The sequence below is a fragment of the Ambystoma mexicanum genome, chromosome 2q, assembly GCF_040938575.1.
Source record: "Ambystoma mexicanum isolate Mex_15411 chromosome 2q, UKY_AmexF1_1, whole genome shotgun sequence".
Taxonomy (NCBI): domain Eukaryota; kingdom Metazoa; phylum Chordata; class Amphibia; order Caudata; family Ambystomatidae; genus Ambystoma; species Ambystoma mexicanum.
The window spans coordinates 877193149-877217939 of record NC_090924.1 but is presented as its reverse complement, the minus strand read 5'-3'; the positions used below and the strand labels follow the sequence as shown (position 1 = coordinate 877217939).

Below are 24791 nucleotides of genomic sequence, written 5' to 3'. Positions count from 1 at the left end.
TACCGGTTCTATGGCACCTTTCTCTAGCAGGTCTACAATTTCCTGCAAGAGGAGCGGATCTGGAACTTTCAGAGAGCTGTTCCCCGGTGGATGAACCTGAGGGATGCGTAGAAAAGGCAGGCAGTAACCTTGGGCAACTGTCTCCAATGCCCAAGCATCTGGCGTCATAGCCTGCCATTCCGTCAGATGTTGAGTTAACCTGCCCCCTACTGGTGTTTTGTGAAGAGAGTCCTCAGAGCGGTTTGGAGGCGGCTGATGCAGATGCCGAGGGTAAAGAGGCACCTGCTGCTGCGGCTTTTGTATTTTTACCCAGTCCACCTCGGGTGAATTTTTTCGGACCCCTTTGAACCGGCTGTCCTCTGCCTTTTCCGAATGCGGATTAGAAGCGAAAGGACTTACCTCTCCAAGAGGTTCCTGAGGGGCGATATGGTGTCTGACGGATTGCAGCTCCTAGGGATTTTGCTGCTGCCTTTGATGTTTGTAGTTTTTCTAAACTGTCATCCGCCTTCTTACCAAACAAAGAAGAGCCGTCAAAGGGCATATTCAAGAGTCTGCTTTGCACATCTGGAGCAAAACCAGACTTTCGCAACCAAGCAAATCTCCGGGTTGTTGTACTTGTCGCCATGGCCCTGCTGATGCCATCAGCAGAATCAATGCCAGTTTGAAGGGATTCGCACATAGCGTCTTTACCATCCTTGATGATGTTTAGGAACGCTTCCCTTTCTTCTCCCTCCGGGAGGCAGTCAGCCGCTGATGAAGCACACTCCCAAAGTGTGTGGCTGAACCTTGCGAGCGTACAAGTAGCATTGATGGATTTCAACGCCATGCTACATGCGGAAAAGACTTTTTTGGCCATAGAGTCGTATCTCTTATCATCCCTATCCTGTGGAACAGTAGGGTAAGCCGATTTACTACCTGCTGAAGTAGCTGCCGGAACAATCATACTCTCTGGAGTTGGGTGTTTGGATAAATATTCAGGGTCAGCAGAAGACACTCTATATTTAGCTGATAATTTTTTGTTAACCGCCGGGATTACCTCGGGTGTTTCCCAGTTTGCCAATATTCTCTCTTGTAATGCTGCATGAAATGGCACCACAGGATCCTCCTGTGGACCTTTGACCAAGAGGTCTGTGAGGTCGTCTTGCTGAAAAGCAGGTGAGGGTGTGGACCACACCATAAACTCCATTATCCTTGCCATCAAGGTTCTATAAGGGGTTTCAGTATGTTCCTCTGGGTCTGGTGTGGCAAATTCCACTTCTGGGGAAGTGGCCAACCCACTTGCTTTCTGTAGGGATTCATGGAGGTCTTTCAACCTACCTTCCTCAGAGGTAAATTCCTCTGGTGCAGGAGTTGCAGATGCCTGCAACTCAAAAGGTCTTTCCTGATCCGAATCCTCCCCTTCTTCATAAATAGAAGATAAGACTCTGGAGTGATCAGGTCTTAAAAATGGTATAAATCCCATTTCCAGAGCAGAAGGAGCCAAATCATCATGATTGGCTGAGAAAACGTAGACGACGTTAAAGGCATCGAGAAAGGTGGTAGAGGCCTCGATTAACTCGAGAGTATCGGTATTCTACTCGAGGTTGTCGACGACATTCTCGTGCTCGAGGCTCTGGGTATGGCCACTGGCTGTGAGGTGGCCGTGGGTTTATCCTTTCTCGGCGTGGATGTCGGCGTCGAAGACGGCGTCGACTCGACTGACCTGTGCGTCGAAGAACCCTCCGATAACGGCATCGACAATGCCGATCTGTGTGTCGAGGGGATCTTCGAAGACGCAACTTTGCCTTTACTCGAGGGTTTGTGACGCTCTCGAGTGGCTTCTTTTGCCGGGTGCTGCGACTCGCGGCTTTTTGATTTTACGGGTCTTTCACCCAGGGTATCACCCTCAGCAGTCTTCGAGGGGGTCGAGGCCGCTTTCTCAAAGACGCTTAGCATCTTTTTCCTGAATTCCTCCCACTCAGCCTGAGAGCTATGTTTTGTGGGGCAGGAGACCCTTCTTGGGGAAACGGAAGACGAAGATGAGGAAGGGAATCTTCGACATCTCTTTTTTGAATGCTTAGATCTCGAAGAGTGAGGGGAACTGCTTCGAGACCTAGAACGAGAATGTCTCTTGTGATGGCGAGGAGACGAATGTCTCGACTCCGCCGACGAAACTTTCGAAGAAGTTTTAACTGCCTTCCCTCTCTCGAGCTTCCCCTTACGCTCCTTCAAGGCTTTCGCCGTCATGGACATGCAGTCCTCGCACTCCGAACAATGGTGCTCGATTCCCAGGCACCATAAACAGATCCTGTGAGGATCCGTCAATGACATTTTCTTTCCACAGTCTCAACATTTTTTGAAGCCGGACCGTGGAGTCGTCTGTTCGGGTGAGGAAGCCATCGAGTACGAGTCGGTATTCACGAGGAATAATGATATATTTGACTGAAGAACTGAGCAATGATATTCCGAGGCCCCACGAAGTGCGGAAAAGATGGAACTGAGCAACGGACGCTGCGTGAGTCTATTTATACGCGTGACGACATCGGTGCCGATACAGAGGTCGTCAAGGGACCTCGGCTTGAGGGACGTCGACGCGCAGCACCCTCTACTGAAAAAAAAAATTCCGAGGCCAGCAAGTTGGGAGATTATCTATTAAAGATAAGGAATACGTCGGAGGACACAATCCCTTCGAAATGAAGTACGCTATATTTGAAAAATGGTTTTATGATGACACGAGGAATTAGAAAAGAACTATTTTGGGGTGGATTAAGGAACGATCATGGATCTCTGTTCGCCCCCCTTGATTCACCAGTATCCTGTGGTCCACTGCTGCAGGTTTGAAATGTATGTGCATGTAGAAAACTGTATAGCACAACATAGTGGCTGTACTGGTGCATATAATGGTCAAGCTTCAAAAGCAGAGAAAGACTCCATGTGTGCACTGACAAGAAGGCACTGAAAACGTCATTTAGCTTCCAAACATTTGTACAAAACGAGTTTATTACCTGGCCCAACAGTAGGCGGTGAAGGTGTAGGCACAGCTATGGGAATGCCAATACTGCTGCTTCCACTGTTTTCTCGACTTCCACTCCCTCCACTGCTACCACTGTAACACACAATTGGTAGAACACACAATTGGTAGATGGCTGTTTAGTACAAGACTCCAGGCAAAGCCCTCAAGTGCCACTAAAAATACACAAACCCAATAACACCACATCACTGCATTCCAGCGATAGAAATCAACTAACTCAATTGATGGGGATAGAGTTAAAATAATGTGCATACATTGACAACACAATCCATTTGAACTGAAATTACTATACATTTTATTAAGAATAACGCTTATGATGGCATTCAATTAAGCAAGCTTAAAAGCTCCAAACTAACTGCAATCACATATAGTTTTAACAAAAAACACATCAACCATTTAAACTGTGTCTGAATCTACACTTTGATTGTTAAAATCAGTACTAAGTTTATGATATTGACATGTTCTTTACACACAAACAGTGTGCCATGCTGGACACCATGAAACAGTGTCAAAGACTTGGATCTTTGCAACTCAGGCAAAATTACAAACCTGAATACTTTCAAATGACCTCAGCATGGCTTATACTACTTTCTCGCAAGCTTTGCAATATAAATAAGCATGGGTACACCAACGACGCATAAAAGCGTCCAACAAATATATTTTCCAACTGCGAGGCCAGCACAAGGACCAGACGATCCCTTTGTCATTGGTGTTTTACTACTCTTGCCGAAAACGTATTTGAGAACATTTATTTTTCAAATACATTCTGAAAAAAAGGAAAAAAAAAGTGCCTACCTGCAACTATAAATCTTCAGAATAATTTCTGTTCACTGCAGACGATCAGAACTATGAAAGAAAGCAGACTGGTTTGGGGGTCAGAACATGTGCCAATGCAAGACCAGTTGGTGCTGGCTGATCATTTGGATTAAGGCATTTTTCACCGATCAGTGAGAGCGCAATATCACCTTCAGGTAAACTGTAGCTAGGAGACAGGCGTTTTAACTTCTTCAGTAGCATGAAGTACGTAACAATTAATTTGACAGTTTGGTGTCCTTCTCATGTCATTTATAACTTCGTTTGGTGACACTGTAGTGGCAATTAATGAGGCACAACTATTGGCATGGTAGTGTGGGCAGAAGTGAAATGGCATAAGAGTGACAACCTGCAGGAAACCTTTGCCTATGCTCCTGAACCATTCAATAGCCAAATCTTCATCTGTACTCAAAACATGAAAATAGGGTGGCCATCTTGAATACGATTATGTCAATAAGAAATAGCCCTTTGCTTGGCAAACCTGGAGGATAATCGATAACTGTTCTACAAATTAAATAAAAGCACATATTTTATCAATAGTTTGAAAATTGCATCATCAAGGATACGATTTATGCATGTAGAAAAACAGGGCAAATAATTAAATACGTTTATATTATTCTTTACAGTATACCCTTTACTGAAAGGGACTGGCACCACTCTAATGGCAGTTTCTCTCTCAGTATCCGGGCAACTGGAGAGCCTCTCAGCAGTGATCTAGCCAAGAATCCAGCCTGCAGAAGAGGAGTTCTCCACTCTGATCTATGGTACGAGAGGAGCGTTGAGCCCTACTGTGAACTATTTCAAGATGTTGGTCATATCCTTGTGTGAAGTTCCACTGAGGAATCAGGAGCCAGGCCGCTGTTAGTTGTGGGTTACCTCAAAGTAGATTTCGGTCTAGCATAGAAGAAATGCATTGTGCTAGCCATCCATTCAACCGAGAAGCAGTCACACGTTGCAATGGAAGTAATTTGAATTCAGATGTCACAATATAGGTTAAGCGCATTTAAAGGGTTGGAGTGGGATGTGGTGGGAAGCTAAAAGCAGTAACAAGGGGAGGTTTGCTGACAGCACACATAGTGGCCAACGCTCCGGCCGATTCAGTTGTAACTTGCCGTCTCTTTCCTGCTAGAGCAACCAAGGAGTGAGGCACTGTCGATATAGAATACCTGGTGAACAGGGTGCGTGCATGCCAGCCAATATTGTGCTAATGTAGCCTGGGTAGACTTGAGTCGGCAGCACTGGATGGTCTGTGGTGCAGTGCAAGGTCCAAAATGCGCAGTCCAGCGCATGGCAACATGGCTCACCCTAGCCTCCAATCACTGGGCTGGTGATCATGGAGATACAGTGGTGAACCCCACCAGGTAACTGAAAGCTCGTCCCCAGGATGCACCGAGCTCCTGTGAGCATTGCGGGGGGGCCACGCACCACCAGTGCACATGAGACAGACCGGGTCTCCCGGCTGCTATGTGGTTGGTCCACTACAGGAGCTCTGCCAACCGAGCGATCCAGGGCACGGATGGCAGGGCTCCCGTGACCGTGCTTCCCTGAGGCTACGCTGCCCTGCTGGCAGTGCGAATCGGAATAACCAGGATAGCACCCTCACTGGACCCAATGTGAATTCCACAGCACCTACCGGTGGAGATGCTGCATATGCAGGAGACGGCAACTGTGCTCCGAGAGAAGCCACTAGAGAACATTACTGACAACACTGGGTGTTGCTTATAGGGACAGAACCAAATGACCACCAGCAACATACACCTGTGAAGCATGAACCAAAGGGGAATCTAGCGAATAAGTGTGCAGTCTCACATCATTTTCAGGACTGCATGTAGGTTACCCGAGGGGTAATAGTCTTCTCCCTAAGAGGATCCGTTTGGCTGAGTGGCTTGCCAACTGTGGGTGCTCTGAGAGGAAATGGAACAAAGTCTCTGACTTCACTTTGGTCTCCTAAACCTGCCTCAGGTAGTGGAAATGACAGGGGAAAAGCTGTGTCGCCAACATCAACGCAAACTGAAGTTAAAAGTGGTCAATAGAACAGTCATCTATGCTAACGAAGCAGGATCTACTAGAATGTCTGGGCAGTTTAAAAGATCACTCTTTCCATTAAAATGGAAATCCACAGAGCTACATAGGGCATTCAGATCCCTCCAGGGACATAAAACCGGGGCCGTAGAAAAAAATGATGCAATCTTTGCAGGAAGACAGACATTAGCCATATGCAGTTATTGTGGATTTAGAGAACAGGCAGAGAAGAGAAAACCTGAGAATAAGAAGACTAGTGGAGGGCAACTGAAGGAATCGGGGTTAAGGTTTGGGTGCTCTAACTATTCAAAAGAGATATTGCCTGAAGTATGAAGAGATGGCATACATTAGACAATGAAGAGATGGCATACATTAGACAGAGTTCACAAGGTTGACTTGCTTTGTGAGGGTCCCAAAGCACAACCCTGATAAATAATGTAATGTCACCAATTACGATAGCCCATGAGAGGAGATGGAAGATTCTCACTGTAGATCTTCAACTGGAGGACCTCTGCACTGCCACGGCCCAGATTAGCAATAGCTGAGGGGTTAAGGACGAGTTAACAAAGGGCATACACTCGACATAGGATCAACGCCACCCCCTTCAATATTTCTATTGAGATACTAAAATGGTGGCTCACCTGGGGCATTGATACGCAGTTAATGATCTGCCCTCAGCGTGCTATTAGCCCTGTTCGAGGGAGAGGTAATAGCTCTACACTGATTCAAATTGTGGAGCGCAACCTGATAAGAGTCTTGCCAGCATGTCATTTCTAATGAGCACAATTATATATTCCACTAGCTCTCCCACCACATATACTCGAGAATCTATTATTTACTAGTAAGCAATGGCCTGCTCCCCATCTTATATAATGCCAAGATTAGAGAGATAAACTTCTCGGACTGTGCTCCAGTGCAGATAATGTCAACTTACAACTGCAGAAATCAAGTCCTAAAGTCTGTAAATGAAACCCTGCCACTAACCTCACACCCGTTTACTACTACGCCCATCCGTTTCAAAACAAACTTCCACCTAGCATAAAACAGAATTACATTTTCTCAATGGATTGCGGCTGGATGTGAAAAACCTATCTCAAATGTTTGCAAAGGGGCAAATAAAGTCCTTCGAATCGTGTAAGAATATCCTCGGGATAGATAAAAAGGAACACTTCCATTACTGGCACCGGAAGCACTGGGTTTAACAAACAAAACGGGTGCCTTTATACCTCCAACACCATTAGAGAATTAGATTTATGCCCAGCTGTTCCTCAGGCTTGATCTCCCACTGATACACCTGCCGAGTTCCAAACTTAACAAGAGCCTGCCATCTTAACCTGGCACAAGGACCTAGGGACAGTAATATGCAGATAAAGGCTTTAACTTCTTGGCAAGAGCAGAGGTCAAAGTGGGCAGGAGCGGTTGGGAGCGGTGCGTCTCTACTTTTTAAAATGTTTTACTGTCCCTATACTTTTTTTAAAAAAAGAAACCGTTCTGGAACAGTTTCGTTTTAAAATTAAAAGTGTAGGAAGTAATTGAGACTTGCACTTCCGTGCAGTGCACTGAACATTCCCTTAAAACGGCAGGTGTGTTTGTATGGGGGTTTGGATTACGTGTGGAAGGGAGCCTGGCGATGGGGTTTGTGGAAAGCGGGGACAGGCCAGCATTGAACGCAGGGACGTCATTTCACCAAAATGCCAGGGGTAGCGGAAGTGACATCACAATGCCACACCCCCACAAGTGACATCACAGGAAGTGATGTTATTTGACCCCGCCCCCACGTGACATCACAGGAAGTGGCATCATAAAGTATTATCCCTCAGTACACTAAGAAAAATATGGTTATGATATCACTGCATTGCGACATTTCATACAAGAATGGATCATTTTTTTTTTTTTTTATTGGTTAAACAAAGTTAAACCTTTAACATTCCTTTAACATTCCTTCCCCCAAGAGGTGCAAACCCCCCAAATTAGGTTCAATTCCAGTTCAAATTCACTAGATGACCTCCTCTTGACCAAATACCTCCAGTCAATTCAACCTAATTTTTTTTTTTTTTTTTTTTTGAGCGACTTCCACCTCAGCCTCCCCCTCCTCCAATTTTAAGGATTCCACAAATTTTAATGCATCCAGAGTTCGGCCACTTTCTCAGCTGTGAGGAGTCTTTCCCAATAATAATCTTCATTCTCCTCCAAGATCAAGCTCGTGTAGTTTCCCATATGCATCTGGCGTTTCGATGTCAAGTTCAAACAGGTTAACATCACATGCCTTAGTTTCCAGTTGATCCTTATTTCTGCAAAATCTGCAGTAGGCTATTGATTTATCGATTTGCCTTCTTCGCCATTTTATTTCTCTCGAATGCCATATGTTAAATCTACATCGCATAAGCAGATCTCTGTAGTGCTGTGAGGGAAATCTCATCAAATACGGAGGTAGCATGTTCAGAGCTTTGCGTTCCCAGATGACATTATGACATAGGTTTCGCGATAATTTCTTTTCCTGTGTTTCCTCCCAATCTTTTTCCAGATTTGTTCTTTTAGCCTTTTCTGGGTTATTTTTCAGGGTTTCTTCAGAGATCGCCAGGTATTTCAGAGTAGCCTCACATTCCAGTCACTTTTCCAATCTTGTAGGATAATGTCACCACTGGATTCATCTGGCTTTGCTAGGATTCTGAACGGCAAGGATGGATTGCCAAAATACACTTTCTGTAAAGAGATAGTGATTTCGACGTTGCAATTGAAGTAATGGATTGAAGCCTCAATTCCGAGCTTATCAGTTCCAAAGTTAGTGAGTTTGGGAGCCGCAAGATCTTTCGCCAGAAATAGGATTCGCATAGGTTCCAGACTTTCCATCTTAGGGCTACAAGTGCCTCGGCTCCATATGCGATGACGGCCACTACCTTTTGCTTATAAAAGGTTATAATCGGCATCAGAGAACATTTTCCATATCTATGATGTAGAAGTATGCCTTGATTAACCAAACCTTTGAGTTTTTCTCTGATTCGGACATAGTGGGCCTGTTCATTACAATTTCTGTTGATTCTTATCCCGAGGTATATCGTGGTAGCTACTTCCGCCAATTTTTCTTTTTCCAATGACCAAGTCTGAGTTTTCCCTGCTGTTTTCCTTCCACGACTTGATTTCATAGTCAGTATCATGGATTTCTTTACATTTATTTTCATGTCATTGGCTTTAAGATATTCATTGAAAGCCTCTATCCTACGCTGGAGACCTATAGGCGTCTGATCTATAAACACAGCGTCATCCGCATATAGCATCCATGGCAGCTCAATGCCATTTACCTTCGGGGGGAAAGCACGGATCTGGTCTTGCGATATCTTCATGTCAGCCATATAAAGTGCAAAGAGAAAAGGGCCAAGTGCGCATCCCTGCTTGATACCCCAGGCTGTTTTAATCTGCCTCGAAAGCCCTCCATTTGCCGTGATTTGGACCTGGATCGAGGTGTCAGTATATAGGGCCTGAATTGCCTCCAATAGGTCCGCTGGACATCCCCAATTTCTCAATTTGGCCCACAGCCGCTCTCTATTTATTCCATCGAACGCCTGTTCGAGATCAATAAAGGCCAAGTAGGTAGTTGTTTTCTCTTTTATGGCCTTTGCTTTTAATATATTGATCAGGAACAGGTTGAGGCAAGTGCCAACTCCACTCACAAAGGCAGTTTGTCTCTCATCCAAAATTCCGTTTTGAGCTGCCCATTTCTTTAAATCCCTTAAAAGGATGGATGCAAAGAGCTTACCGATGGAATCTAATAGCACAATCGGCCTGTAATTTCTTGGGTTCCCACGATCTCCTTTTTTAAAGATGGGTACGATGTAGGCCTCAGTCCACGTAGTTGGAATTTGTCTGGTTTTCGCTACTTGTTTGAAAAGAGCGTATTTTAGGTCAGACCAGCCTACCACATTTTCTTTCAGCATCTTATTAGAGACGCCGTCCGGGCCAGCAGCACTAGAAGAGCTTAGTTTTTTGATGAGCATTTGAATGTCTTCTCTGTCAAAGTCCAGCGCCCAGGCAGTGTTCACCAATCTTTTCTCTACTACTTTTTCCTTTGTCTTTCCTTTGAACCAGTTTTTCTCAGAGACTTGGTTTACACCTATGGCCGATTGATTAGAATCTCTGTTGTTAATTAGATCCCAGGTACTTCTCGTGTTATTTGTTGTTAATGCTGCCAGCATTTGTTCAGCGTCTCTTTGAGTTCTTAGATAGCGGATTGATCGCAGCCAATTCTTATAGATTTGTCGGCATTTCCTTACCAGCTCACATTTCTCTCGGCTATCTGACTTTTTAATACGCCCGAGATCCTCTCTGTATAACTTCCGTCTGGAGACTACGAGTTCATCAAAGACATGCTGCTTTTTTATCTGCTTCACTTTAGATGAGTCGTACTTGATCTCAAAGGCTTTCAGCAGCCATTTATAGTCAACCACCTCCTCTCCCTTTTCTACGGCTTCCTTGAAATCTTGCGCCAGTATTGGTATAACCTGATCTTTGAGTCTCAGCCGGTTTCTTCCCCACGATACCTCTGTTTCCATTGCTTTTTCATTCTTTGAGATTTCTCTCGAGTCCCATGCAAGCTCAGTTTCCAGAAGAGAATGGTCGCTGTGTTCCTTGCTCCTGCTGCTGCCGCCGCCTGTGAGAGATAAGTGACCATTTATTTACAACGCGGCTCCCCCGTGGCAATCTGCCACGGGGGAGCCGCGTTATTAATACAGTACCGGTCCCCCCTTCGCCTCGGTCCCCCTGTGCCCCCCACATTAGGGGGCATGGAGGAGAGGAGGCGAGCGGGGGACCAAAACTGCTCTGCCAGTGCTGTATTAACGCAGCTCCCCCATGGCAGATTGCTGGAGCCCAGCAATCTGCCATGGGGGAGCTGCGTTATTAATACAGCACCGGCAGAGCAGTTTTGGTCCCCCGCTCGCCTCCTCTCCTCCATGGGGCACGGAGGAGGAGAGGGGAGCAGGGGACTGAAACTGCCCTGCAGGCATGATATGTAGCTGTAACGTTTTGTGTGTGTTGGGGTACCATTATTAACATCCACTCTGTAAGCAAGCATGCAGTTTTCAGTCAGTAAACCTCACACCGCACCCCCCCAACCCCCCAATCTATTCCTAAACTGCTTACCTGCACAGTAGTCGCTTCTAAACCTGTCTAGGCATTACACCACACATACCATTCGATACAAACACTTTTGGCAGGTCTCACTGCCGTGGATTCAGGTCACTCATGGCAAGTCCTTTACCTGCACAAGATTCAATGGGCTATCACCCGCCAAAATATCTTGTTTTCACCGCCCTGAAGCGTCTACCCTCACTAACCCTGTGGCCTATCTGCTTCAGAGGTCCTGGCTTGGGACGGTTGCGTTCCGCGGCCATGTTGCGCTGTACGTACTTTCTCATCGCAGACCAATTCTCACTGCGACCCTAACACCGAGCCCAGCAATCTGCCATGGGGGGAGCCGCGTTATTAATGCAGCACCGGTCCCCCCTGCGCCCCTCACCCCTCTGCAACCCCCCACATTAGGGGGCATGGGGAGAGGAGGCGAGCAGGTTTTGGGATTCTGAAAAATTGAATAGTAATGCTGTTGATGAAGGCAACGCTTTGAGCAGGAAAAGCAGAATAAATTCTGTTTCTTCTTGAAGCCCATCTACAAATCATTTGAAGCGCTAAGAAGTTGATTTACCTAAAAATACTTACAAAATGTATGATATATTTCATTCAAATTTATCATATTGTGATGATCATTACCGCTCTGCTCTAATGATCCTTACCTCTTTCAAGAATTTACTCTGAAGAAGTATCCTAGTGTGCAGGGCACGGGAATATCTTTTATTCTTGGAGACCATTTCTTGTGACTTTTTTGTATTTACAATTTTTGTGCCAGGGTTGTTGTCTTCTCCCCTGCACTTGAGAAACAAATTGTTACAGCACTTGCATAGCAAATGTTACTACAGGACAGCAATATTGGGTGTTTTCGTTTTTGTGAAATAAATATCCAACACTATTTTTAGTTGAGTCCTCTGTATTGTAGCAAAATCGGAATGCTTTGTTCACAAATATTTGTCCTCTAATCTGTTTTGAATCATTGCAAGCAATGATTTTGAAACAACGTGGTGTTTGGCATTCACTCCTTCGTTAGGGGCACCATTCTACTCCAGCGCGCGATAACCGTTCGCAACCGAGTACAATTTTGGAGTCCATGTTTATAGGGGGGGCCTGGGCCGGAGACATTTTTCTTAGGGGGGCTCTGGGTCAAAAAGTTTGAAGACCACTGACCTATGGTCTCTCTGGGATTCTGTTGCAAATGTTCCGGCTCCTACAGCCTCAATCTCCAGAGAGCTCCCTTTAGTTTGCTCCTTATCCAATTCTGCCATCCTCTCACTTATTAAAGAGAAACTCCTCCTTTTTTCTCTTTCAATTTTCCCAGTCAGTTGAGTAATGTCTTGCAAAATTTTGTTAGCTAAACTTGAGTTACTCAATTTAGCTGGCGGCAACATTATATTTCCATTTGTGCCTACGGTTTTTGTTGGAGTTTCTCTTCTGGAATCTGTTAGGGTTTTCTTTTCAAGTCGTGCCTTCGGTGGGAACGTCCCCTTAATGTAAGATGCCTCAGACATAGCCTTATCTAGGCTCAGAGAAGGGGACTCTTGATCTGTTAAATCGTTATTTTTGTGAATACTCTTATCCATGGCCAAATGACTTCTATGATCTTCTCTATATGGCTGGAAGATATCGATTGTCGTTGGGGTTTTCTCCAGGGGTCTTGAATGTTGACATTTTTCGCCCATTTCACTAGTAGAATCCTGCAGGGCTTTCTCCCATATAACCGTCTCACTTATGTCCCACTGGTCTCCATTTTCCCACACAGTCTATGTCAGTAGTGATCTGTTTGTGGTTTCATTTATGATCTGGTTAGGGGAATTCCTTGCCTCTGCTGGACTGATATGTTCATCCAACATGCTCTTGCATATGTCAACTCTAGGTGTAGTTCCATTGTTGACTAGGTCGTTAGTCGGCATGTTAAAGGCATCATTATCCCTTCTTGGGGAGATTAAAGGTGGAATCGAGCAAAGCAGTTCACTCCTAGCACCAAGTTTGCTAATTGGATTTAATGTTTCCGTCGTCTTTTCAAGACTTAGGTTGGCCGTAGTGCCTGAGGCTTTCTCGGGTAAGACCCCTACAGTCTGGTTTCTCTCATCCATACTTTTTTCTTGGTCTTCTACGGGCGCAATATAGTCCATTTGGCTAAGCTCCTCTGATTCACCAGTAGTTCAATCTGTCTCCTTCACCTGATCAATACCCTCCTCATGCAAACTCGCTGCTGCGAGGGGTGTGGAAAATTGACTCATGGTCGTTCCTGGAGTGGGGACTGTACAAGCCATAGGTTGAACAGGTGATTTTGGTGCTAATTGCATCGAGTCTTCCTTTACCAAGCCCAACATTTGAGGTTTATCGCTAGCCGTCTCGGCCGTGGTGGCCCCCACAGATAAGCTTTTCCGCTTCTTGGTACAGAAGGGTAAGCGGGATTGTTTGAGCACTGGCATTATTAGCGCATGCTCGGGACTTCCATTCACTTCTGGGAGGGATGCAAATCTTTGCCTTACCTGAAGGCGAGTTCTCGAAGCTGTTCCCGATACTTCCATATGTGCAGCAGCAGGTTTCATACTGTCGTGCAGCTCCTCTGTGCAAGGCTTATTATATCAGTCCAGCCTCGCATGACTGCTAGCTGTAGAAGATAGTACAGTCACAGCGAGCAGCCCAGCAGCTAAACAGCACAACAGCAGGATAGTCCGTGGATTCGATGCCCTTTGCGTGCTCGGGCTTAGCGCCGCAAGGGTGCTTGGGAAGTCACTTTGTAGTACTTCCTGGAGGCGTTGCCCTTGGCAGGGGGCGGGTCAGGGGCGGAGCCAAATCAGCGTTACGGCGCTCTTTCCTTTCCTTTCACACTCCTTCAGTGTCTATGGGCGGCACCTCGCTCTCCTCGCACTTCAACAGCTGATAGAAAGCTGATAGCGGGATTGCAGCTGCAGCCACAGCACAACAGCAGGATAGTCCGTGGATTTAATGCCCTTTGCGCGCTTGAGCTTAGTCTAAAAATAGCTATGCGCGTAGAAGAACAATGAACACGCGTCCATCGTTGTGCGCATGTGCAATAAAGAAATCATCATATCATCATATGTCACAAATCAGCCAGACGTCTCCGATTTTCATCCACTTGAGAACATAGAGCTAAGTTTAAAATGGGTGTGATTAGTGCATTGGCAAATACTGCTACCTGATCATTGTCATGTATCTCGTCAGTGTTCTACCTCTTTTCCTTAAAATGAAGAAGAAAACGCTATCTTGCTTTGCCTTACTTGCATTGACCCACATAAAAGTGCCATACATTCACTAACTACCCTTTTGTCATTAAATAGGGTGCTGAGAGGTTCACAAGACACTTTGAATACATAGACAATTGGTGCGGTGTTGCACGCATATTCTGTCGCTACATCCCGTGTAGTCGCGTATGTCTGCTTATAAATTTAGCCAAGTTGCTTTGAAAGGTTTACAGCTTGGATGATACTGGGGCGGGTGAGTGCACAGGCTCATTGGCCCATTTTATTAAAAGCTAGCCATAAAGCCCCCCCATGAAACATGTGTTATCTGGATGATCCGATTTACCAGCAAGCCAGTCGTTACCTCTCAAAAGTACAGACCAAGTCAACCCAGTACCGCTCAGGGCAAACCAGATAACAGTATGGTTGTGTGTTCACGGATATAAACACAGCTAATCTTAATGATTGGCGATCTCACTGAAGACTCCAGAAAGAACTAGCACCAGCAACTCTACACCATCAAGAGACTAAATAGGCAGAGACCAGAGCCAGGAGACCGAACACTGGGTAGTGACAGTCCGTCCTAAATGTACTCATTCATGGCTCTCGTTGCCCTTGCACTACCCTACCACACGCACCCTACACATTGCTCTGCCCGTCCCTTGAAGCTAAAATGTCGAAAGGACGGAGTAAAGCTCCCAGTCCATTGCTAATGATATGCAAATCACAGAATTCTAGTATTTGGCAGGCAGCAGGATCCAAGCACTTTTTCCCTTTTCTATGCCCAGTCCAGACAATCCGACGGAGGTCCGGTGTCAGTTATTTACTGTGGCCTGTTTATCACGCCTAAAATCCCACGAAAGAATGCACTCCCCAGCCCACGATGCCTCATGCCCGACAGAGCGCAAGAAACTTATGTGATGCCTTTGCCTCATGCTGGAAAAGTAAAACGCATTCTCTTACTGTACGGGACTTTGTGTGCAGAGACGGGCCGTTGCAGGGTCCATCAAGCTGGGAAACCCTATTTGTGCCACTGGGAGCAGAGCACCGTGCGTGATGCTTTCTTATCAAAACGTTTGGGGAAGAAGGTGTGTGCCATGATCACCTTAAATCGGTTGTCAGCTTAGCAACGTGCAGGCATGGGTAAGGGGTGGTATAAAAACCCTGCCGAGCATTTAATTTACTACAAAAATGAACCTGGACTGGTGATATATCGGCCGACTGGACCCGGCCGCCGACACCAGAAGTGGGGGCCTTCGGAAAGCATTGTCTGTTTTCTGGTTCCCAGGGTATTAACTACGCACGTGTACACGTCACTCCATAGCTCCCTAGTCCATCTCTCCCTCAATACTTGAAGGTACCAAACCTGTGTGGAACCTTTCACCATGCTGTTTAGTGTTGGCATTTGCAAGGCTTCCAAGTCACCGTCTGGTCCTTTTACATAGTTGAGCAAAGAGCCCTGCAACTGTGGGCCCCAAAATTGCACTCGTCTGTGCAAAGCTGTTCATTGGCTGCACAGAGTAATGTAGAGGAACTGAATGCAGGTGTGATATACTGGTAAGTAGTTGGGCGGAAGTGTTTCAAGTTAACAGTGCAAAGTTATGTTTAATTGTGGATATCGGTGTAGCACAACACGTGTTCAATTGCACATAACAAGTTTATCTGCAATGTGTGGCATGCGCGATTTGTTTAGTCTATAGAATTATTATATAAGTGTAGATTGTGTTTGCAAATCTAGCGGGCAACTGGTGTGGAAGGGTTAGCCAGCACGTTGGTTGTGGTGTAGCAGTGTGCTGTTTTAGCATCACAACAACTTGGCGGGACGGGGCAGGGGATGGAGAAGCTGGGGGAAGTTTTTGAACCCAGTAAATGAAATGGGGGTGTTGATTGTTCCGTGTGTCTACGTCTGGGTGAGACCCATTACAATGTTTCAATGGCAAGAAATAATTCATCTTTTCTACAAGCTGCAAAAGAAGGCCTTTGATTTTAAAAAAAAATGCCCCTTTAGTAATGAAAATAGAAACAAAACGTGTTTAGAAATGTTTCACGGAACGCATTGTGTGTTTTGTGCGTGGTGGGGGTAAACAGCAATTGGACAAATTAGAATACCTTATGTGTTTCTTTGAGTTGCACGCTGCCCTGTTCTGTTGACATCCTGGCGTTAATAATTCGTTAGTCACAAGAACAGGCGGTATATTGGATTCACTACTTAATTTAGTGTGGCATGAACATATTCATTTTAAGGCGGTGTAACAGCTGAAGCATTTTTTTTTTTTTTTTAAGTAAGTATGTAAAAAAAAGTAAGCTGCTGCTGCTCCCAAAACACTTTAATGGCTGCGTGTCACGGCCGGCCCACACAGAATGGGCGCACCTGCATGCAGCAGTCACAGCTGATCGGGACGGGCTGGGCAAAGTGTCCCGTCTGTGCCGGCGCCACGGCCCTGCCAGGGCGCAGGCTTGAACTGCACACACCACACACAAGGACCCACCGGCAACCGTCCCCCCAACCCAGAAGAGACTAAAGCACACTAACCCCTCACTTACTATGTTTTACCTCAGGAGCTCACTCTGACTGCACGCAGCCACCCACGATGAGCGGAAATAAATCACACGTGCTGCTGTGAAAGTGAGGCGAATCTGCCGAGGATGGAACCGCTGTGGCCACTCCCCCTGCATTCTCTGATTGGATAAAATCCAGAGGTCGCAAAAGAATGACAGAGGTCGCCAGCCAATTAGCAGAGGTTGCTCTTGCGACCTCTGGCGACCCGTAAATGACGTCCCTGATTGAACGTAGTTCCACTACTACTTTTTGTACACTTCGACCACTGGGCAAGAGGATACCTTACCCACGAAAGTATGAGACACATGAGTTTAGTTTAACTTATAATGCGCAACGGACCCGTGGGCATGATGGCCCGGACAGGACAATGTACAACAAATAAACAGATCCACATGCGATCAAAAGGTCAAGTTCTGGTGCAGAGATGTTAATCAAACAGCAGGGTTTTGAGCTTTTTTATTCTTTTAAAGGGGTCGAGTTTGGTTTCCAGCCTAAGATCAAGCGGCAGGCGATTCCAAGCTGCAGGGGCTTTTATGGAAAAAGCTCAGTTTTCAGCCTTTTTAGATTTGTTTCTCGGAATCATAAGCGTTTTAGTCTCATTAGATCTAAGAGATCGAGAAATACTCTTAGACGTGATGAGATCGTTCAGATAGCGAGGCATAACGCCCAAGAGGCTCTTGAAGGTGATAAGGAGGAGGCGATAGCGAATTCTCGCCTCTACATGGAGCCAGTGCAAAGATCTTCTGGCTGGCGTAACATGGTCCCGACTGGCTAGACCTGTAACAACCCTCACTGCTCCATTTTGAAAAAGCTGAAGTCTGTTTAGTTCAGTTTCACTGATACCAGTCAGCAGGCTGCAGCAGTAGTCCATTTTAGATTCCCACTATGGCTCTAGCCAACGTTTCTGCATTATTTTGGGAGATCATAGGTTGGAGGTTTGTAAAAGGTTTAAGGTAGTAGGCCGCACCCGAAACTCCACTCCCCACATGAGCCTTCATAAAAAGGTGCTGGTCAATGATTACCCCCTAGGAATTAACCTCTTAAGGGTGTCAATCTTGACTTCACCGAGCTGAAAGTTTCTGTACCTGGGGTCTAACTTAGAAATCCGACTGGGAGACCCCCCAATCATGAGCTCGGTTTTGGATCCGTTTAGTGCAAGTCCATTTTGCACCATCCAATTTTCAATACAAGTGTAAGACTTGTTGATGCAATCTTCGTCTCGTACATGGTCATCAGTCAAGGGGATGATACATTGTGTATCATCCGCAAAATTAGTGAACCATATGTCTTCTTGCTCCAACATAGTAAAAAAGGGGACAGTGAAGATATTGTAGAAACAAGGCGAGAGACTTGCACCCTGGGGGACTCCATATTTAATCAGTGCCGAGGCTGCTTTGGCAATATCCGAACAAACGCAGCTGACCCGGTTCTGAAGAAAGGAAGCTACCCACCGAGAGGCTTCTGAGGAGAATGCTGCCACTTGTTCGAGCCTGGTGACCAACAACGAGTGGTCATCCAGGTCGAAAGCGGCTGAAAGATATAGCAGCATGAGCATGGTGGCCTCTCCCTTATCGATATTAGATAAACGCCTAGATTTGAGTTCCAGGAGGGCTGTTTCTGTACTATGGCCAGCTCTGAATCCCAATTGTCGGCAGTTTAAGATGGGGTAACTTTCGATATGTTTAGCTATCTGTATGCGACCAGATTCAATATTTTCATCAGAAAAGCCGAGTTTGTAATGGGCCTGTAGTCAAGTGGGTTTTCTTTAGGAAGTCCTATTTTTTTTTCAATAGACGACTCACACAGGAGCATATATCAAATGAGTGACCAAAGGGGAATTTTTTTTTGCGTAGTTTGGGGTTATGGCCCTTTATGGGTGGAGAAACTTTGCTTTTGCGTTTGTCAGGAAAAGCTGAACAAATAGTAAAATTGACAAAATAGTGAGTGGTCTGACCACAGACAAGGGGTAGTGGTCAGATCTTTTATGGTCACATTGTCAAGAGTGTCTCCAAGATGAGACGGGTAATGATTATGTTGAGTAAAGCCCAAGGAACCCATGGCAGACTCCAGATCTGACCCTCTACGGTCACCCTGGTGGCAGAGCCAGTAGCTGAAGTCGCCCATGACAATGAAACTAGAGAGGGGTTTCAAGCAGGCCACCAGGTGGTTGGATAAGGCGGTGATGGAAGTCTGCGGAATGTGATGGAGGCCTATATAGCAATAGGTTGAGAGTAGCCTCAGCATTGATGCCGATCTTAATCTGCAAGGATTCAATGCCTTCAATATTAGCTGTTTCCCCCCAGATGGTAATATGGGATTTAAAAATCAACGCCACTCCTCCCCATCTCCCGATGGGCCGATCTGCTCTAAGCATAGAGTAACCTTCCGGAACCGCCAAATTGAGGGAGGGGCCTGCGGCACTACGTGCCCAAGTTTCAGTGAGGGCGCAAATGTCAATATCGTGCTCTTCAATATATGCTGCTATTTCCACAGAGTGTTTAAGCAGGGAGCGGGTGTTAAGTTAAAGGCAAGATAAATGGGGTAGCAGTGAAATTATGCAAGTAATGGTAGCTGTTACCTTCTTACGCTCGTGACCTAAAGGGCCATAATTGTTATCTTGCTGGTCGGGTGCAGAACCAGTCCGATCAAATTGAATAGAATGGGGGCGTCACTTGCGCTGGGCGTGGTGGGCATGATGGAATGAGAGTTATTAATTAATACCTGATGAGGTCGTTCCCCCTCCTGTTAAGTGGGAGCATGATAAGCCTGTGCTGGTGCATGGGTTGGTACTGTACGTGGGAGGAGACAAAGGGGGGGGGAGGGGGGAGTACAACATCCAGGGGTAAAGCTGCTAAGCTCTTACCGTCGTTCCTCGGAGGTAGCGTTCTGTCTGAACACTCACGGGCCAATGACTTAAAGGGATGGTCTAGTAAAAATTTTTATTTAAAAAATAGATAGGCCACATAAAAAAAAAAAATACTAGCATCCTCCATTTTAAAACTTCCTATGTAAAATTTTGAGCTATTCAAGCTCAAAATTTGAAAAAGCAAGCACAGGGGCGCAGCCATTTTGTGAAATGGAGGCCCTCCTGTGCTGGCTTTTGCGGCACTAATGAAGGAAAAGCCAGCCAGCTGTAGTAAACAAAGTCTACCGCTGGGTGGCTTTCCCTTCATTAGTGCTGGGACTCGGAGGACGCGGACCGGAGACCAGAGCAGGAAAGCTGCAGCTGAATCTCGATAAGTGCTATTTATTTTTTTTTACAAAAAATAAGCACTAGCTGCAGTTTTTTTTTATAAGTTTTCCGGGTTGGAGGAGCCCGGAAAACTTGGAAATAAAACCGCAGCTTTAAAAACTTATTTATGTTTGCGGTCGCTTTTGAAGCGACCGCAAACATAAATACAACGTTATTGTGTTGGAAAACGCTGTGGTTTTTCTTTCTAAGTTTCTCAGGCTCCTCCGTCCGGCATCGAATAATGAACTTGGTGCGCCGATTTATGAAACCTCCATGGGACAATTAATGAGCCATCCTACTACAAGTTCTTTTTGTCCTGTGCTTTCATGTTTTTGTTTCCAGGTCTATTAATTCTCTGCAACCTACTATTACGCTCACTGCACTTATGACATCTGCTCAAAATAGTGTAAGGAACAAGTTACTTACCTGTAACTGTTGTTCTCCAGCATGGATCTGGCATGGTTTCACATGCTCATGAATATTCCCCGTCGTCAGGCTGGGAATCCTCGGTAAAGAAAAATCAGTATCAGTTTCGTTTCTGATCTGTCTTTCGTAGTAGTAACCAATTACTGATCTCTGCGTCATACTGACCACAGCCAATGACTGCCATCTCCCTAAGCCCCGCCTCTGGCAGCCATCTTCAGATTTGGTAGCACGTGAAGAGGCAGTATGACCAAGTGAAGAGCCGCAGAGGGGTAGGCGGGAGGGTTCGCATGTGAATCCATGCCAGACCCATGCTGGAGAACAACAGTTACAGGTAAGTAACTTGTTCTTTCTCCAGCATGGGGTCTGGCATGGATTCACATGCTCATGAATAAAAGAATACATAGCAGTACACACATGCACAACCACGGGAGGTGGCAAAGGCTCAACATTAAGCATTACATCAAAACTCAACATTAAGCAATTCTTACCTCCTCACCAGGCTCACCTTAGGCGAACAGGTTGCGCAGCACTGATTGGCCGACCCTGGACTCCTCCCTGGAATCCCAATCGACGCAGTAGAATTTCGTGAAGGTGTGCGTAGACCTCCACGTAGCAGCCCTGCAGATGTCCAGCAAGGGCACACCAGATAGGAACGCCGTGGTAGCTGCGATCGCTCTGGTGGAATGGGCACTCGGACAGCCAGGTAGTGGTCGGTTTGCCAACCGATGGCAGTACATGATACAGCCGGAGAGCCATCTGGAAATGGAAGCCTTCGAGAGAGCCTTCCCCTGATTGACAGGTCCAAAGTTCACAAAAGGTTGTGACGTCTTCCGAAAACACTTTGTGCGGTCCACGTAGAACTTTAGCGCTCTAGCCACATCCAGCGAGTGCAAAGTCCTTTCAGCCGGCGATGAAGGCGACGGGAAGAAAACAGGCAACACCAAGGGTTCGTTGAGGTGGAAGTCCGAAGGCACCTTGGGCATGAAGGAGGGGTGCGTCCTGAGCACTACCCTCGTGTCGTGAAAAGACAAGTACAGGGGCTTGCAGGAAAGGGCCTGGATCTCTCCCACCCGTCGTGCGGAGGTGATGGCCACAAGAAACGCTGTTTTCCATGACAAGAACTTCAACGGAGCCGAGTGCAGAGGCTCGAACGGAGGGCCCATGAGCTTGGTCAGCACCACGTTGAGCTCCCACGCCGGCGGGAACGATCTGAACAGTCCCTTCATGAATTCTTTCACCAGACGATGAGACCACAAAGACGACCGTCCCGTGGTTCTGGTGCATCGGGAGATCGCAGCAAGATAAATCTTGATGGAAGCGTGCGCCAGTCCAGCCTTGGCCAGCGTCAGCAGGTACGGCAGTACTTGGGGAGCCGTAATCCGTAGAGGGTTAATCTTCTGTGCGTGGCACCAGACAGAGAACCTCTTCCATTTGTGTCCGTAGCATTTAAGAGTTGAGGACGCCCTGGCCTTTGCAAGAACCTCTCTGCAGTCGGCCGGTATGTCGTAACCTCCAAACTCTAACGCTGCAGGAGCCAGACCTGCAAGTTCAGCGACTCCGGGTCGTGATGGAGGATGGCGCCTCCTTCCCTGGAGAGAAGATCCGCGTCCACTGGCAGTTTGATTGACGGGGACGCTGACAAGTCCAGAAGGTCTGGGAACCATATCTGCCTCGGCCACGCAGGTGCGACGAGGATCATTGTGCACCGTGACCTCTTGAGCTGGTTGATGAGCCGGATCAGCAGCGGCAATGGAGGGAACGCATATAGGAACAGGCCCTCCCAGGGGAACGAGAAAGCATCGCCCATGCTCCTCGGCTGGGGAAACCTGCTGGCGAACCTTCGGCACTTGGAGTTCGTCGCCGTCGTGAACAGGTCGATCTGGGGTGTGCCCCACCATCGGAAGAGGCGGTCCACTAGATCCTGTCGTAGTTCCCCACTCGTGGCACGAGCGCAGCTCTCTGCTGAGCGAGTCGGCGATGGTGTTTTTTATTCCTGCCAGATGAAACGGCACCAGAAACATCCCTTGGGCGACGGCCCAATGCCACAGATCCTGTGCCTCCTTGGACAGGGCTGGGGATCTGGTACCGCCCTGCTTCCTGATGTAGAACATGGTGGTGGTGTTGTCGGTGAAGATCCTCACCACCTTGCCCTTGAGGTACGGAAGAAAGGACCTGAGGGCCCAAAACACTGCACAGAGTTCCAGGACGTTGATATGGAGGGACCTCTCCGCCGGCAGCCAAAGACCCCTCGCGTGCAGGTTTTCGGTGTGCGCTCCCCACCCCTCCAGGGAGGCATCCGTGGTCACTGTCTTCTGGTGGCCCGGGGTCTGGAAGTCCATGCCCGCCGTCGGATGCGTGCGGGTGCCCCACCACCAGATCGCTCGTCGGAAACTCTCGTCGAGTGTGATCCTCTCCTCGTCTGGATCCACCGCGCGTCCAGGAACTCCTGCAACGGGCGCATCCGGAGCCTGCACAGGCGGATGAGATAAATGCAAGAAGACATCATTCCGAGGAGGGACTTGATGGACCTCACCCTGGCCGCGTCCGCAACCAGCATCCGCTGCACCTTGCCCAAGATGGCCCTCGTCCTTTCCTCCGACGGAGAGGCCAGAAGCGACACTGTGTCGAGCTTCGCTCCCAGAAACAGTGCATCTTGCGCGGGCACCAGGTGGGACTTGGCGTAGTTTATGGAGAATCCCAGGTCCGTGAGTAGTTGGACGGTCCTTGCCGTGTGCTCCACGGCGAGCTCCTTCGTCTTTGCTCGGATGAGCCAGTCGTCCAGGTAGGGGTAGACGTGGATCCCCTCTAGGCGCAGCCGCGCCGCCACCGTTGCGAGGCACTTGGTGAACACCCTGGGTGCCGACCTCAATCCGAAGGGAAGGGCTCTGAACTGGTAGTGATGCCCTTGGACCACGAATCTGAGAAACTTTCGGTGTCCCTTTAGGATGGGGATATGGAAGTAGGAATCCTCCAAATCCAACAACGACAGGAAATCGCCCTCCTCCAGTTGACCCAAGACGTGTTGGAGGATGACCATCCGGAACTTCTGTGCCTTCATGAATTTGTTCAGTCGTAGCTCCCGTCTTCTTCACGAGGAAGTATCTTGAGTAAACTCCGGAGCCCCGAAGCCTCTTTGGGACGAGCTCGATGGCGCCCTTCCTGAGCATCGCCTTTACCTCCAAGAGAAGTTGAGGGATGTGATGTTCCTTCCTGGCCACAGGGGGGACGCGCGGGCACCTCTTTAGAACCTCGAGCGCGTGACCCTGAGCCAGGGCGTCCAGCACCCAACGGTCGGTGGAGATGGACTCCCACACGCTGATGAAGCTCGCCAGCCGGCCTCCCACCGGGATGCTTTGGTGGGGGCCCGACCCCACGGCCGGTTCAGTCCTGCTTCGACGAGGCTTTGCCGCCTTGTCCTCCTTGGCGACGACGGCGGGGTCCGCCCGACTTGCCTCGTCCCCCGCTTGACGATAGGTGGAAAATCCGCCGCTGGAACCTTTGGAGGCACCCTGTTTGCCTCCGCCGCTCCGAAAGGGCGGCCGTCGTTGCTGGAGAACACCAAGAGCCCGGGCCGTCTCCGTGTCCGCCTTGATGGCTTGTAGGGAATCGTCCACTGTTTTCCCAAATAGGTTGCTCCCGTCGAACGGCATGTCCAAGACTCTGGTCTGCACGTCCTGACGGAAGTCAGTAGCCTTGAGCCATCCACGCCGCCTAAGGCACACGCCGTTGCCCAACTGGCGAAATCCAGTGTCAGCGATGTCCGTCGCTATCGTAATGGTGTGGTCCGACGCCACTTCTCCTTCCTGCAAGATCTCTAGGGCCTCCGCCCTCTTGTCGTCTGGTAGGAAGTCCAGCAGGGGGGCGAGTTTGTACCACAACTCCCTGTCGTAGCGGGCTACGATAGCCAAGGCGTTGGCAGCCTTAATCGTCGTCGCTGCCGATGAGATGACTCTGCGTCCCATCGTGTCCAATTTCTTTCCCTCGCTGTCCGGCGGGGAGGTTGACGCAGAGGCCGCGCCCCCCCCGCTTTCTTCCTGGCCGCCGCGGAGACGACCGAGTCCGGGGTCGGCTGTGCCCGAAGGCACAAGGGGGCCGCGTCCGGGACCCGGTACTTCTTCTCGTACCGATCCCTTCTAGCCGGCATTGTGGATGGGTTCTTGAGGAGGGAAGAGACCCTCATCCCAGATATCGTCCAGTAGAGGTACAGCGCGGACCGTCTTCCTCTTCGTCTCGCGCCGTTGATAAAGGAAACCTTCCTTCTTCTCTTCCGGGCAGAGCTGGAAAAGCTCGGATGGCCTGGCGATCATGGCGTGAAACGATCCAATCTCGTCGGGCGGGGAAGCCCGGGTGGGAGGTGACGACGGGAGATTCTCGTCGTAAACCTCGTCGTCTGTACCT

At 47.9% G+C, this 24791-nt stretch overlaps 1 protein-coding gene across 8 annotated transcripts in view; it reads right to left on the bottom strand.

Moving 5' to 3' along the window:
• Positions 1-24791, bottom strand: part of ABI1 (abl interactor 1) — an 816248-nt gene that overhangs the window by 195236 nt on the left and 596221 nt on the right. For all 8 annotated transcript variants that reach the window (XM_069648123.1, XM_069648125.1, XM_069648127.1 and 5 more), the window contains exon 6: positions 2985-3085. In XM_069648123.1, coding sequence (XP_069504224.1) covers positions 2985-3085 — 101 coding nt within the window. The remainder of the gene's footprint in view (positions 1-2984; positions 3086-24791) is intronic.